Genomic DNA, 12,736 nt, shown 5'->3' with positions numbered 1-12,736 from the left:
ACTGTGTCTCCAACAGTGATTCAATTGAAAAAAAAAGAAAGAAAAGAAACAGGGATTTAGACTGGAGTGAGTAGGTGAAGCGCCTATGCATTGTGTATGTGTGTGTATGTGTGTGTGTGTGTGTGTGTGTGCATGCACAGTGGGGAGCAGTGTGGAGTGTATTCTGTGTGTCATCTGTGTCTATATGATAGATCTAGATCCTTTTGTCCCTATTTCCTCTTCATTTTTCAACCTTTCTTGCCCTCTTTTTTTTTTTTTTGCGTCACACCCAGTGATGCACAGGGTTACTCCTGGCTTTGCACCCAGGAATTACTCCTGGCGGTGCTTGGAGGACCATAGGGGATGCAGGGAATCGAACCCAGGTTGGCCGTGTGCAAGGCAAATGCCCTACCCGCTGTACTATCACTCCAGCCCTTCTTGCCCTCTTTTATTATTTATTTATTTATTTATTTTTGGCTTTTTGGGTCACACCTGGCGATGCACAGGGGTTATTCCTGGCTCTGCACTCAGGAATTACTCCTGGCAGGGCTCAGAGGACCCTATGGAATGCTGGGAATCCAACCCGGGTTAGCTGCGTGCAAGGCAAACGCCCTCCCCACTGTGCTATTGCTCCAGCCCCTCTTGCCCTTTTTTAAAGGGGTAAGTTTTTGGTCTTTTTCCTTTTCACTTTTCTCTCCCTGCTGCTTTGACACAGACTTTTTTTGCGGTTTTTTCACCGTTCGTCTTTGTGACCGTCAGAAGCATCCCTTAGCAGTCTAACTCTATCAAGGGCAGGCCTTCCTCCCAACACCACCCACGGCCTTGGTCTGGTTGACCGCTTTCCGGCCACCAGCCCATCTGCTGAGAGAAGCGTCTGCACGGATGTCTTGGCTCTTGCCCACTGCCCAGCTGTGGGGGCTGGCCTGTCCCTACCACAGCCTCTCTCAGCCCTCTCCAACTTCTCTAATTCTTCTTTTTCACTTCACCCAAAGGAAAATCTCCCCTCTGTCTTCCTCATTTTTACTTCACTTGGCTTGACTAATCCGTTTACTTGGGTTTATTGTTTGTCTCCCTTCCATTTCTCATTCATTTTTTTTTAGAGGGGGAAAGCGGCACCCGATGGCCGCTGACTCCTGGCTCTGCCCTGGAGAATCATTCCTGGTGGTCTCAGGGGACCATCCGGGATGCGGGGATGGAACCCGGGCTGGCGCCCTCCCTGCTGACCTATCTCTCTGGCACTCCCCTTTGCTCCTAGAAGCCTGCCCTTCAGTCTCTGTCCTTCCTGTTCCCCTGTTTGTGTTTGGGGAAAGCAACATTGTGTTTTATTTTTTTCATTTATTTTTTTAAAATTTTTATTATTATTTTTTTTTTTGCTTTTTGAGTCACACCCGGCGATGCACAGGGGTTACTCCTGGCTCGTGCACTCAGGAATTACTCCTGGCGGTGCTCGGGGGACCATATGGGATGCTGGGAATCGAACCCAGGTTGGCCGCTTGCAAGGCAAATGCCCTACCCGCTGTGCTATCACTCCAGCCCCTTTTTTTAAAATTTATTTTTGTGGGGGTGGGTGCTCAGGCCTTTCTCCTGGCTTTGTGCTCAGGGATCACTCCTGGCAGCAGGGGCTGGGGCATATGTGGATCAAACCCAGGTCAGCTGTCTAGGACAGGCACAGAGCCTTGTCCCAGGGACTAACTTTCTGACCTGTAGAAAGCAGCTTTGTGTTGTTTGGGGAGCTACACCCAGCTGGTGCTCAGGACTTACTCCCGATTCTGTGCTCAGGATCATTGCCTGGTGGGCTTGGGGGACTCTACAGGGCATCAGGGATTGAACCTAGCTTGGTTACATGCAAGGCAAGCACCCTACTCGCTGTACTATTGCTCCATCCCCTAATACAGCATTAAAAGGGGCTGGGGCAATAGCACAGCGGATAGGGTGTTTGCCTTGCTCGAGGCCAGCTGGGTTCAATTCCCAGCATCCCATGTGGTCCCCCGAGCACTGTCTCGAGTAATTCCTGAGTGCAAAGCCAGGAGTAACCCCTGAGCATCGCCAGGTGTGACCCAAACAGGAGAAAAAAAAGTATTTTTTTTTAAAAGCCAGACTCGAGGGGTTAGGGAGCTGGCTCAGAGGACTGAGCACACGCTCTGTGTGCAAAAACCCTGGTTCGGGGCTGGAGCAACAGCACAGCGGGTAGGGCATTTGCCTTGCACGCGGCTGACCCAGGTTCGATTCCCAGCATCCCATATGGTCCCCCGAGCACCGCCAGGAGTGATTCCTGAGTGAAGAGCCAGGAGCAACCCCTGAGCATCACCGGGTGTGACCCAAAAAGCAAAAAAAAAAAAAAAACAAAAAACAAACCCTGGTTCAATCCCTGGCACAGCCTGGTCCCCCAGCACTGCCAGGAGCCTCCCCGAGCATCACCGGGGCCAACTCCTAGAGCAAACAGAGAAAGCAAGAGCATGTGCACTCGGCAGCAGAGCGCCAGCCAGTCTTGGGTGACTTGATGGATCATCTGGGGTGCCGGGGAGCAAACCCATACACAAAAGTTTTTTAAAAATCCACAACGCCGTGAATAAGGGAGTTCCTGGCAATGCTGGCCGGGGCTGCATTTCTCCTGCGAAAGTGGGGTGCGAGTGGGAAAAGTCTCAGGAGTCCTTCTGGGGGCACCCCGTCACCGAAGGCTGACACCCCTGAGTGCTGGAACCAGCCTCCATCTGGGTGTGGGGCTTCTCCTGTTGGGACAGTGGGGAGAGCTGGTCTGTGGGCCCCACAGAATGGCCATGCCACCTCACTCTCTAATTGTCCCCTTGCCTGCTGGGGCTCCCCCAAGGGCCACACTCCGGGCTGAGGGTCCTTGGTGTGGGGCCCAGCCTCCTCCCCAGAACCCAACTGCCCATGGCTGGTCAGTAATTGCAGAAAAGGAAGTGGTCCCTCACAGCTTGGCCGAGACGCCTCTCCCCCGGGTCACTGTCCACTTTCTGGGCCTGACTCAGGCCCTTGGGGAGCTCAGGGTTCCTCCAGGGGGCCAAAGTGTCTGCCGCACAGACAGGGGGACCAGTGAGATGCTCTGGCCCGTGGGGCTGTGGCCGCTGAGGGGCCGGCCAGGCCAGGGTGCTGCATACTTTTCTAAGCAGAGCTGGGGTCGTGCCCCCAGCTCCGTCTTTGCGTTTCCGAGATGGAAGCGAAACTCTGATCTCATCCCTTGGAGGCGTGGATGTGGACACCGCCCTGAGAGTGGGCCTGCTGTGTCCCCCACCCAGTGAGCGCTGAGCTCAGTGAGGGGACCAGGGCCAGAAGGGCTCAGCTCACTCTGGGCCATCTTTCACCCCACAGCTCTGCAGCCACCCAGCTCCTTAGCCCTGAAGAAGGTGCAGATGGGGACCAGGAAAAGGGGAGGACAGCCCAGCCCTCTTCACTGCTGTACCCAGGTGCTGGGACCAGCGCTGGGGCCAGGCACTGCAGAGGCGGTGACCTTCCTGAGAGGTCACACACTGGCTTATCTCCCTGCAATGAGAGCTCCCTCAGGTCCCCCCTCGGAAGAGAGGCGGAGCGGCCGGAAAGAGGAGGCTCTTATCTGCCCCCCAGTGACCGGTTGGAATGTGTCCCCTGATAGGGAGCTTCAGACGTGTGGGGCTGACTGATAAGGGTTCTGGGGGCCCGCAGGGTGTGCAGAGGGCTTGGTCCTGGGGCTCCTCCCAGCCTGTGATGTGAAGGAAGTGCAGGAGAGGAAACGGCAGAGTTCTTTGTTCATTCATTCATTCATTCATTTATCTTTCTTCCCTTTCCTGCTGTTGTGTGTCGGGGGAACCACCCACCCTCAACGAGCCTGGGGGCCTGGGGACACCCCTACAGAGAGTGAGGGGTGCTCAGGGATGTGCAGAGTTTGGGGAGCAGACCCCAGGCCTGTGGTAGACCAGTGAGCCCCTTCCTTCCCCATCTCTCTGTCTACCCACTCATGTTCTCAATTGCTGTTCACCGTGGAAATGGACAGCAGAGTTTGAGAGTGAAGGTGGGGGGCTGAGGACTGGAGAGAGAGGACAGGGGAGGGCGCTTGCCTAGCATGCAGCTGACCCAGGTTCGATCCCCGCGTCCCATGTGATCCCTGAGTGCAGAGCCTGGAGCAAACCCTGAGCACTGCCGGCTGTGGCCCAAAAGCAAAGGGTGGGTGGGTTTGGAGATGGGGTGACAGGGGCCACACCGAGGGCCTGGGTCTCCTCACCTATGAAATGGGGCAGGCAAACACGATGTGTGGCTCTCACTCCTGCTCTCAAGCCAACCGGGGTGTTCCCAGGCAGGGCTGTGCCCTGGAGCTTGGGGGGAGGGGCCAGAGGGCTGAGAGCCGGAAGCAGTGCCCTCTCTCTTAGCCTCCCCCTTGGGGTCCATCTTCTTTTGGTCTCCGCAGCCTGGCCCCCTCTGAGTCACAGCCACCCCCCATTGAACCTCCTCACCCCCATTTCTGAGCACAGGGATCCTCTCTCCAGATACTGCCCACCCCATGGGACCCAATGGGGTGCCAATGTCCTCCAGGCGAGTCTGAGGGTCTGTGTGACCCCCAGACTCTGCTGGTCCACTCCTGCCCTGCAGGACTTCCATCTGCAGAACAGTCGTGAAGCACACAACGCACCCCACAAATAGCATCTTCTGGAAGCTTGGGCATGTTGCTGGGTGTCCCTGTGGGCGGGGCCTGGGTGACGGGTGAGCCTGATAGGTCCAGTGACGGGTGGGGCAGGATGAGGGCGGGGCCATATTATGGGCGGGTCCCTCGGTGGGCGGGGCCTGGCGGCCGACCCCACCCCCTGCAGGTGTTTCCCCCCCCTCCTCCACCCCGCCCCCCCAGCACACAGACCCGCAGGCTTGGAGCTGCAGGTTTGCAGGCAGGAGGACTCCCCTGAGCCTGTTTTGCAGGCTCATCTCCGAGTCCCTTGATGCGGGAACTCAAGCGCCCCTGAGTGTAATTTGTAATTCGCATGGAGGAGACCCCCTCGTTGCCACTGAGGACCCAGGAGGAAAGGGTCAAGCTGCGTGGACGGGTCAGGAGGGCGCACGTGCCCACAGTGGGGTCTTTGTGTGTGGGAGGGGAACCTCTAGCTTTAAACTCCAGGTGACAGGCCAAAGCGCTGTCTTGGTTTCCTCACCTCCAAGCCGGGGGTTCCTAAAACAGCCCTAGGTTTTTGCAGTGAGGACCCAGTGAGTAGAGGTTAAGTCTGGGGTCCTTCTGCAAATCCCCACGTTTCGCCAAAACCACCGTCTCAGATGCCCCCCGAGTGGCGTTTCTGTCCCACAGTGCCCTCTAGCGGGAAAATGTGTTGGTTGCGGAGCTTCCCTCCCCGAGTCATTTGGGTTTCAAAGTTTCTGATCCTCGAAGGGTCTGATCTGATGGGCTGAAATCCACGATCCCTATGATGGCAGGACAGGAGGGTGCAAAGGAAGAGAGCCTTCCCTTCTGAGCACACAGGACAGAACAGCCTTCCTGCTCCGGGTCTTGGATGCTCCCGGACCAGCCACACCCCCCTGATTTGGCCGAGTCTGACAGCTGCACAGCCCCTGAGGCCAAGTAAGGCAGTGGGGCTCAGGAAGGGGAAGAGGGGGTCCCGGGGCCAGAGAGATGGCTCAGAGTATGCTATGGATTTGATGTCCTCCACAGTATGGCCCCTGAGCACTGCTGGGAAGGATATCAGTGTGTGAGATCAGGGGACTAGGGTCCCCCACCCTTTGGGGGTGCTTGGTGTTTCTGTAGTCTGAGCCACTGGATATAGACTTCAAGTGAGAGAGCCTGGTTGTGGGCCCCAGGGGTCCATTCATGAGACTGCTGAACATTTGCCTAGAGCATCCCTGAGTGAAATCTTCCTGCCTCCCAGAACCCCCTGCTCCCCAGGCTGAGTACCAGGGTCCGTCAACAGCTGGCCATGAGCTCAGGGACCCCAGTGGTACCATCCTCTATGCCTCTCCCAGGCAGCAGTGGGTTCTCTCCTTTCCATCCCTGGGCGGTTAGGCAGAATAGTAAGGCAGCAAGGCAGTAGCTGGGTGCCAGGGGGCATGTCCTGGGGACCTGAGAGAGCAGACTGGGAGCACCTCAGCTTGGGGAGGTGTGTGAACAGCCACTGAGTCAAGCAGGAACCCTACTGACTGCACAATGAAATGAGTTGAGCTCGAGGTTTATTTCCAATCCAGGGCACCTGTCACTGTCACTGTCCTCCCTTGTTCATCGATTTGCTTGAGCGGACCCAGTAACATTGTGAGACTTGTTACTGTGTTTGGCATATCGAATACATCGCGGGTAGCTTGCCAGGCTTTGCCATGCGGGTGAGATACTCTTGGTAGCTTGTCGGGCTCTCCTAGAGGGGCAGAGGAATCAAACTCGGGTTGGCCTTGTCGGCTGCGTGCAAAGCAAACACCCTACCCATTATGCTATCAGCAGGGCACCTGCTTTGGAAAAACTCATTTCCAGGAGCCAGAGTGATAGCACAGCTAGTAGAGAGCTAATCTTGCATGTGGCTGACCCCAGTTCCATCCCCAGCACCCCATGCAGTACCTTGAGCCTTCAGGAGTGATCCTGAGTACAGAACCAGGAGTTAGTCCTGAGCACAACTGAATGTGGTCCGCAAACAAAACTAATTTCTGCTAACTTATTATTATTATTGTTATTATATTTTGCTTTTTGGGTCAGACCCAGTGATTCTCAGTGGTTACCCCTGGCTCTGCACTCAAGGGTCACTCCTGATGGATCACTCCTGAGGGTCCTCGGGGGACCATATGAGATGCTGGGGATCGAACCTGGGTCAGCCGCGTGCAAGGCAAACATCCTCCCTGCTGTCCTATTGCTCTGGCCCCTCTGCTAACTTATTTTTACAAAGGTAAACAATTATATGTTTTTCGTTTGTTCGTTTTTGTTTTTGGGCCACAACCAGCCATACTGGCGTTACTCGTGGCTCTGCACTCAGGGATCACTCCAGGTGGGACAGGGGAACCATTTGGGGTGCTGGGGAACCTGGTTGGGCATGTGCATAGCAAGATTCCAATGGCGTGAAGAGTCTGACACATTCTCCTCCTGGCGGAAAGCGGGTGGGAGGTTCCAGCCCTCGCAGCGAGCCTCGTGCCCTCTGACTTCTCATGTCAGGAAGGACACGCGGGGACGCGGGTGGGCTTCCTCCTGTGGTTGCATCCATTTCTCTTCCCACCTGTGCCCCTGCAGCCCAGAGTGGCCACTCCACCAGTAACTCGCGCCGGGTGGTTGTTATTCTTCTTCGTGGTTTGTCATTTTTATTAGATGTGTGAGTCACTTGGTGCTGAGGCGCCGTCCTCACTAGCTCTCCTCAGCTTTGGGGATTCACAAATGTTCGGAAGTGCAGCTGGAAGCTGGAGACGTGGCGTAAGTGGTGGGACAAGGGCCCGTGTGGGGGAGGCTCTGGGCTCAGCCCTGGCATTGCATGGTCCCTGAACATCCCCAGAAGCGGCCCTTGCTCCCCTCAGCCCCTGCACTAACAACATTTACAAGCAGAGCCCAGGACGTGATTCAGGGACAGCTCACAGGCTTTCCGTGGGTGAGGGCCGAGGTTCGATCCCCAACATTGCCAGGAAAAACTGACCTTGTTTTAGGCCCATGGATGTAGCTCAGCTGTAGAGCACTTTCCTGGCAAGTCTCAGGGCCTGGGTTCGACCCCCAAGTCAGTCCGGAAGAAATTAGTTTATAAATACTAGTTTGTGGATTAGCGAGGAAGTGTAGCAGAGTGCTTGCCTTGCCTGCAGCCAACTGGATTCGATTCCTGGCACCACACACAGTTCCCTGAATCCACCAGGACTAAGTCCTGAGCACTGCTGACTGTGGGCCTCCCACACCGTCCCCCCCCAACCAAAAAAAAAAAAAAAGAACTTCGTTGGAACTGTAAAGGACCTTCCCTCAGTGTGGAGGCACATAGCGCCCTCACCTCTGCCTTTAGCCCTACAGCTCACCTTCAACCCTGAGCCCCACCTTTGGCCCTGCACCCTACCTTCATTCCTGCATCTGCTGAACGTGTCAGATCTTTGCCAGCCATTCTCTCCATGGTGGGGCAGGGGACTAGACTCCCAAGCAGTGCTCAGAGCCACTCCCGGGGATTCTCTGTTGATCTGAACTGTGGTTCGGTGTGGGGGGGTCCCTGGATGAGGGACTGTGTGCCAGGGACCAGCAGGATCACCTGGCTAGTGCTTCGGGACCTCCAGGGTCACACCTGGAAATGCTCAGGGGGTCACGTGGTACCAGAGATCCAACCTGGGTCAGACACGTGCAGGATGGAGCTCTAGTCCCTGCATTTTCTCCCCAGCCTCCCATTTTCCAATTTCGTTACTTTTACTACAGACATTTTCAACACAGCAGGAAGAACAAATGATTCCCAGTGGTAATTAAGTTTCTGCTCTTGCTACTGAGAAACCTCAAAGAAGACTTCAAAACATTTCTCATTAAGTTGAAAGTGATCTGGGAACGGGTGGGATAGAGGATGGTGGGAGAGCAAAGAGGGAGAGGCTGCATGCCCCTTTGATGGTCACACGCTGCCTGGGTAGCTTCGTAGCCATTGTCTCACCCAATCTCCAGGCTAAGCTAGGCTTGCAGGGAGGGTCCATTGAAAAAGATGAACTGAGGGCCCGAGGAATGGGCAGGGAGGGTCCAGCAGGAAGGGAGGCATTTGCCTTGCAAGCAACCAATGTGAGTTTGATCCTTGGTACCACATATAGTCCCTCAAGTCCTTCAGGAGGGACTCCTAAATGCAGAGCCAGGAGTAAGTGTGGAGTGACCACCCTCCCCCCGAGATCGCTTTCTTTTCCAGATGTGCCCCTGTGTTTCTTCTTAGGAGGGTTATATCACTTTGTGATTGAAAGTAAAAATTTTAGGGGTCAGAGCAATAGTATAGCAGGTTGGGTACTTGTCTTACACGTGGCCAATCTAGATTCAATCCCTGGGACCACATACAGTCCCCTGAGCTCAACTAGGAGTCATCCCTGAGAACCACCAAGAAAGAAAGAAAAAGGGAAAAGAAAAGTACAGGGCTGGGGCTGGAGTGATAGCACGGTAGGTAGGACGTTTGCCTTGCATGCGGCCAACGCAGATTCGATTCCCAGCCTCCCATATGGTTCCCTGAGCACTGCCAGGGGTAATCCCTGAGTGTAGAGCCAGGTGTAACCCCTGTGCATCGCCGGTGTGACCCAAAAAAGAAAAAAAAGTACAAGGCCAGGGAGATAGTACAGCAAGTAGGGTGCTTGCCTTGCATGCAGCAGACCTGGGTTTGATCCCCAGCATTCCATATGGCTCCCCTGAGCCCACCTGGAGTGATCCCTGAACATAGAGGCTAAAGTAAGACATCACTGGCTGTACCCCCCCATATAAAAAAAAAGTCAAAGTAGCAGGGCTGGAGTGATATTATAGGAATGAAAGCACATGCCTTCCACACAGCTGAGTTAGGTTCGATCCATGTCCTCATTGGGTAAATTGAGCATGGCTGGGTACAGCCCTGAGGCTCCCACACAATGCCAGGGGTGATGTCCATATGATGCCCTGCACTTCAGGGCACAAGCAGCACCGCTTCCTCTAGCTTTGAACCACTGGCCCAGTTGGCGAGAATTGCTGGAAGGGGTCTTTTAGCCTCCTGAATACTGCTTGTAAAAAAAAAGAGAGAAAAAGAAAAAGAATAAGAAAGAGCATCTTGACCAGTTACTAGGCACATCCCCCAAGTATGGCTATTGGCTGGGCAAACTTTTTCATTAGATCAACACATCCGATGATACTCAGGGTTGACTTCTGCCTTTGCACTCAGGGATCACTCCTGGTGGGGCTCAGAGAACCATATGGGATGCTGGGGATTGAAGGATCAAACACCGGTCAGTTGCATGCAGGCAAGTACCCTCCCCGCTATATTATAAGTTCTTGGTTTCTCTAACCCTTGGTTTCCTCATCTCTAAAGTGAAAGAGGTTAGGGAAGTGGCTGGTTGGTGTCATGTATATAGAAGTCCTGCATTTTGTTCCCCAACATCAAAGAAAAACAATAAAGTAATAAAACAGGTGCTGGGTAAGAGAGAGCATAGCAGGAAAAGTGATTACCTTGAGGTGACTGGTCCAGGTTCAATCCCTGGTACTGTATATGGTCCCCTGAGCCCTCTATGAGTGATCCCTGAGCACACAGTCAGGAGTCACCCCTAAGCAATACTGGGTGTGACCCAAAACCCAAAATAAGATAAAAGAAAGTAGGGGTGATAGTAACCTACTGTTGTGGTGTCATCACTGTTGTTGCTTCAGCCTTGATGCCCCCTGCTGGTTCTTTCTTTCTTTTTTTCCCCCCCTATCGCAGTGCTTAGGGCTTACTTCTGGCTCTGTGCTCAGGGATCAGTCCTGGCAGGATCAAGGAACCATATGGGTTGTCAAGAATTGAACCCCCCCCCCCCCCCTTGGATGCCTGCAATGGAAGTGTCCTACCAACCTACTACAACTCTGCTGCCCCCTGCTGGCTCTTACGAGCAATGGGCTTTCTATTCATCACCTCTGGCTGTCACTGTCACTGTCACTGTCATCCCGTTGTTCATGGATAGTAAAAAGGTCGCTCTCAGGTCCTGCTGTACAGCATTCTAGCCTATGGTGTCTTTCTCATGTGTCTCTCTCCCTCTAGGTAATTGTAAGGATGTGGCATGACTTGATATAGAGTATTTTCTACTCCAGACTGGGATTCAAGTCTCCTTCTTCCAAACCTTATGGGGGGGGGGTGGCGTCTGGAGGTATCTGCCTCACTGTCCCCATGACTCCTATGTGAACAGTCTTGAAGGCAGCGGGCTGACTTAACGGACCTCACCTCATGGTGCCACCGAGTCCCCTGGTTGGCATGTCACTCTGGTGCAACAGCAAACACAAGCCATGAGCCACAGAGTCAGTTTCAATTGACAAAATTGTAATAAAGCAAGATCACTGATCAACCGTTTCCTTTCCTTTTTTTTGTGGGGGGGGGCGCTTTTTGGGTTCCACCCAGTGATGCTCAGGGGTTACTCCTGGCTTTGCACTGAGGAATAATCACTCCTGGTTGTGCTCAGGGACCATATGGAATGCCCGGGATCGAACAGGGGTGGGCCGGGTACAAGGCAAAAACCCTCCCCGCTGAGCTCCGCCCCCCTCACCCCACCGTTTCTTTTTTCTTGGCTCTGCCTCGGTTGGACATTGCGCCTCACTTTCAGACTCTGTTACCAGTTTCACCACTGGACAGTGTCATCTTTGTCATCGGGAGTCAGTGAGCCCTGCAGAAAACCTTTCAGGAAGTGCATCTCGGCGCTGGCGCCGGGAGCCTGCAACGTTTTCGGGGCTTTTTGCAGTGTAGGACCCGCAAGTCTGTCAACTTCAACCCCGCAGAATCTGCAGAGATGCTCATGCGCACAGAGGACGTTCTTCATTCTACACGGAGTGAGGTTAGGGTCAGGGCTCACTGGCGTGCAGGACACCCCCCGCAGACGCTGGCCGGGCTTCTGGGCGGTCCCTCTCGCACCCTTCCAGGCAGAAGGGCCCGGTAGCCAGCAGTGTGGCTTTGGGACCGCTTTCTTTCCACGCTCTCGCCTCTAAGGCAAGGGTCAGCCTGGTGCAACAACAAGCACAGGCCGAGAGCTTTGCAGGCACATTTCAGCGTTCCCGGGCCGCAGAAGCGCCACCTCTAAGGCGCCCTGAGGAGTCCAGCGGACGCCTCTTGTCCTGAGACGCGACCCGGGAAGGTTTCCCCGCGCTGGACGCCCGCTGAAGTCGCAGCACAGTCTCTCCCCCGCCAGGTTCCACGGCCGCGCGGGCCTGAGCAGCGGCCGCCGGCCCGCCGGCAGCCCCGGCCCCGCTCCGCCCTCCGGGGGCGGTCTCGACGCCCCCCGCCTCCCCTCCAGGGCTGCCCCCGGCGGGTCTGTCGCATCCTGGTCCACGTACCTAGTCGGTAAATTCCTGCAGCACTTCGGCCAATCGGAGGCAGGAGGCGGTGACTTTATCCAATCGCATTCCTCCAACAACCATTGACAGGTGGAGCAGCCAATAGCACCCCAAGAAGAAACAGGGAGGGCGGGGAAAGGAGAAGGGCTGTGGCCACAAGACCCCACCCTCCCGCTGAGAAGTGGAGGTTCTGGGCATGCGTGAAGGGGGCTTTAGGGCACAGCCGGGACCTTCCATGGGTGTGTCCAGCCATTCATGCTTGGCGTGAACGCAAACCACTCACCCACTCTGTGAGTATTTAATTAAAAACTAGACAGACCCGTTCTGGAGAGACACTGTAGCGGGTCCAGCAACAAGGATGCTTGCCTTGTACACGACTGACCCAGGCTCCATCTCCCGCACCCCGAGCCCCGCCAGGAGTGATCCCTGAGCACCGCAGGATGTGGTCCCAAACCCAAAACAAGAAAAGCAGAAAAGCGAAACATATCACACTGATCCACTTATACAAGCACTAAAAATACTGATGTTAATTTAAAAAAAAAATTGGGGTCACACCTTGACAATGCTCAGGGGTTACCTGGCTCTGCACTCAGGAATTACTCCTGGCAGTGCTCAGGGATCATGCCTGGCAGGGCTTATGGTATGTCAAAGACCGATACCTGGGTTTTGGCTGTGTGAAAGGCAAATGCCCTATCTACTGTGCTACTACCCCCGTCCCTAAACTTTATAATATGTATTATATACAGATTGCTCAGCTGAGGGAGGGTGCCAGGGTCACTGTGTACGATACAGATTAGTAAAGGTTTTTAGTTTATTTTTTTAATTTTGTCTTAGTGGGTCACATCCAAG

At 54.6% G+C, this 12,736-nt stretch overlaps 2 protein-coding genes across 2 annotated transcripts in view; one reads left to right on the top strand and one right to left on the bottom strand.

The window, feature by feature from the left end:
- Window positions 1-10,653, top strand: part of PLPP7 (phospholipid phosphatase 7 (inactive)) — a 31,621-nt gene extending 20,968 nt beyond the window's left edge. The window contains exon 3 of the mRNA XM_056108855.1: window positions 10,608-10,653. Coding sequence (XP_055964830.1) covers window positions 10,608-10,611 — 4 coding nt within the window. The 3' untranslated portion in view covers window positions 10,612-10,653. The remainder of the gene's footprint in view (window positions 1-10,607) is intronic.
- UCK1 (uridine-cytidine kinase 1) overlaps window positions 1-12,736 on the bottom strand; it is a 212,146-nt gene that overhangs the window by 107,766 nt on the left and 91,644 nt on the right. The gene's annotated exons all lie outside the window — the stretch shown is intronic.

Source organism: Sorex fumeus, unplaced genomic scaffold, assembly GCF_029834395.1.
Source record: "Sorex fumeus unplaced genomic scaffold, SorFum_2.1 ptg000233l, whole genome shotgun sequence".
NCBI lineage: Eukaryota > Metazoa > Chordata > Mammalia > Eulipotyphla > Soricidae > Sorex > Sorex fumeus.
The sequence above is the reverse complement of the archived record's forward strand: the minus strand, read 5'-3'. Positions and strand labels throughout refer to the sequence as shown.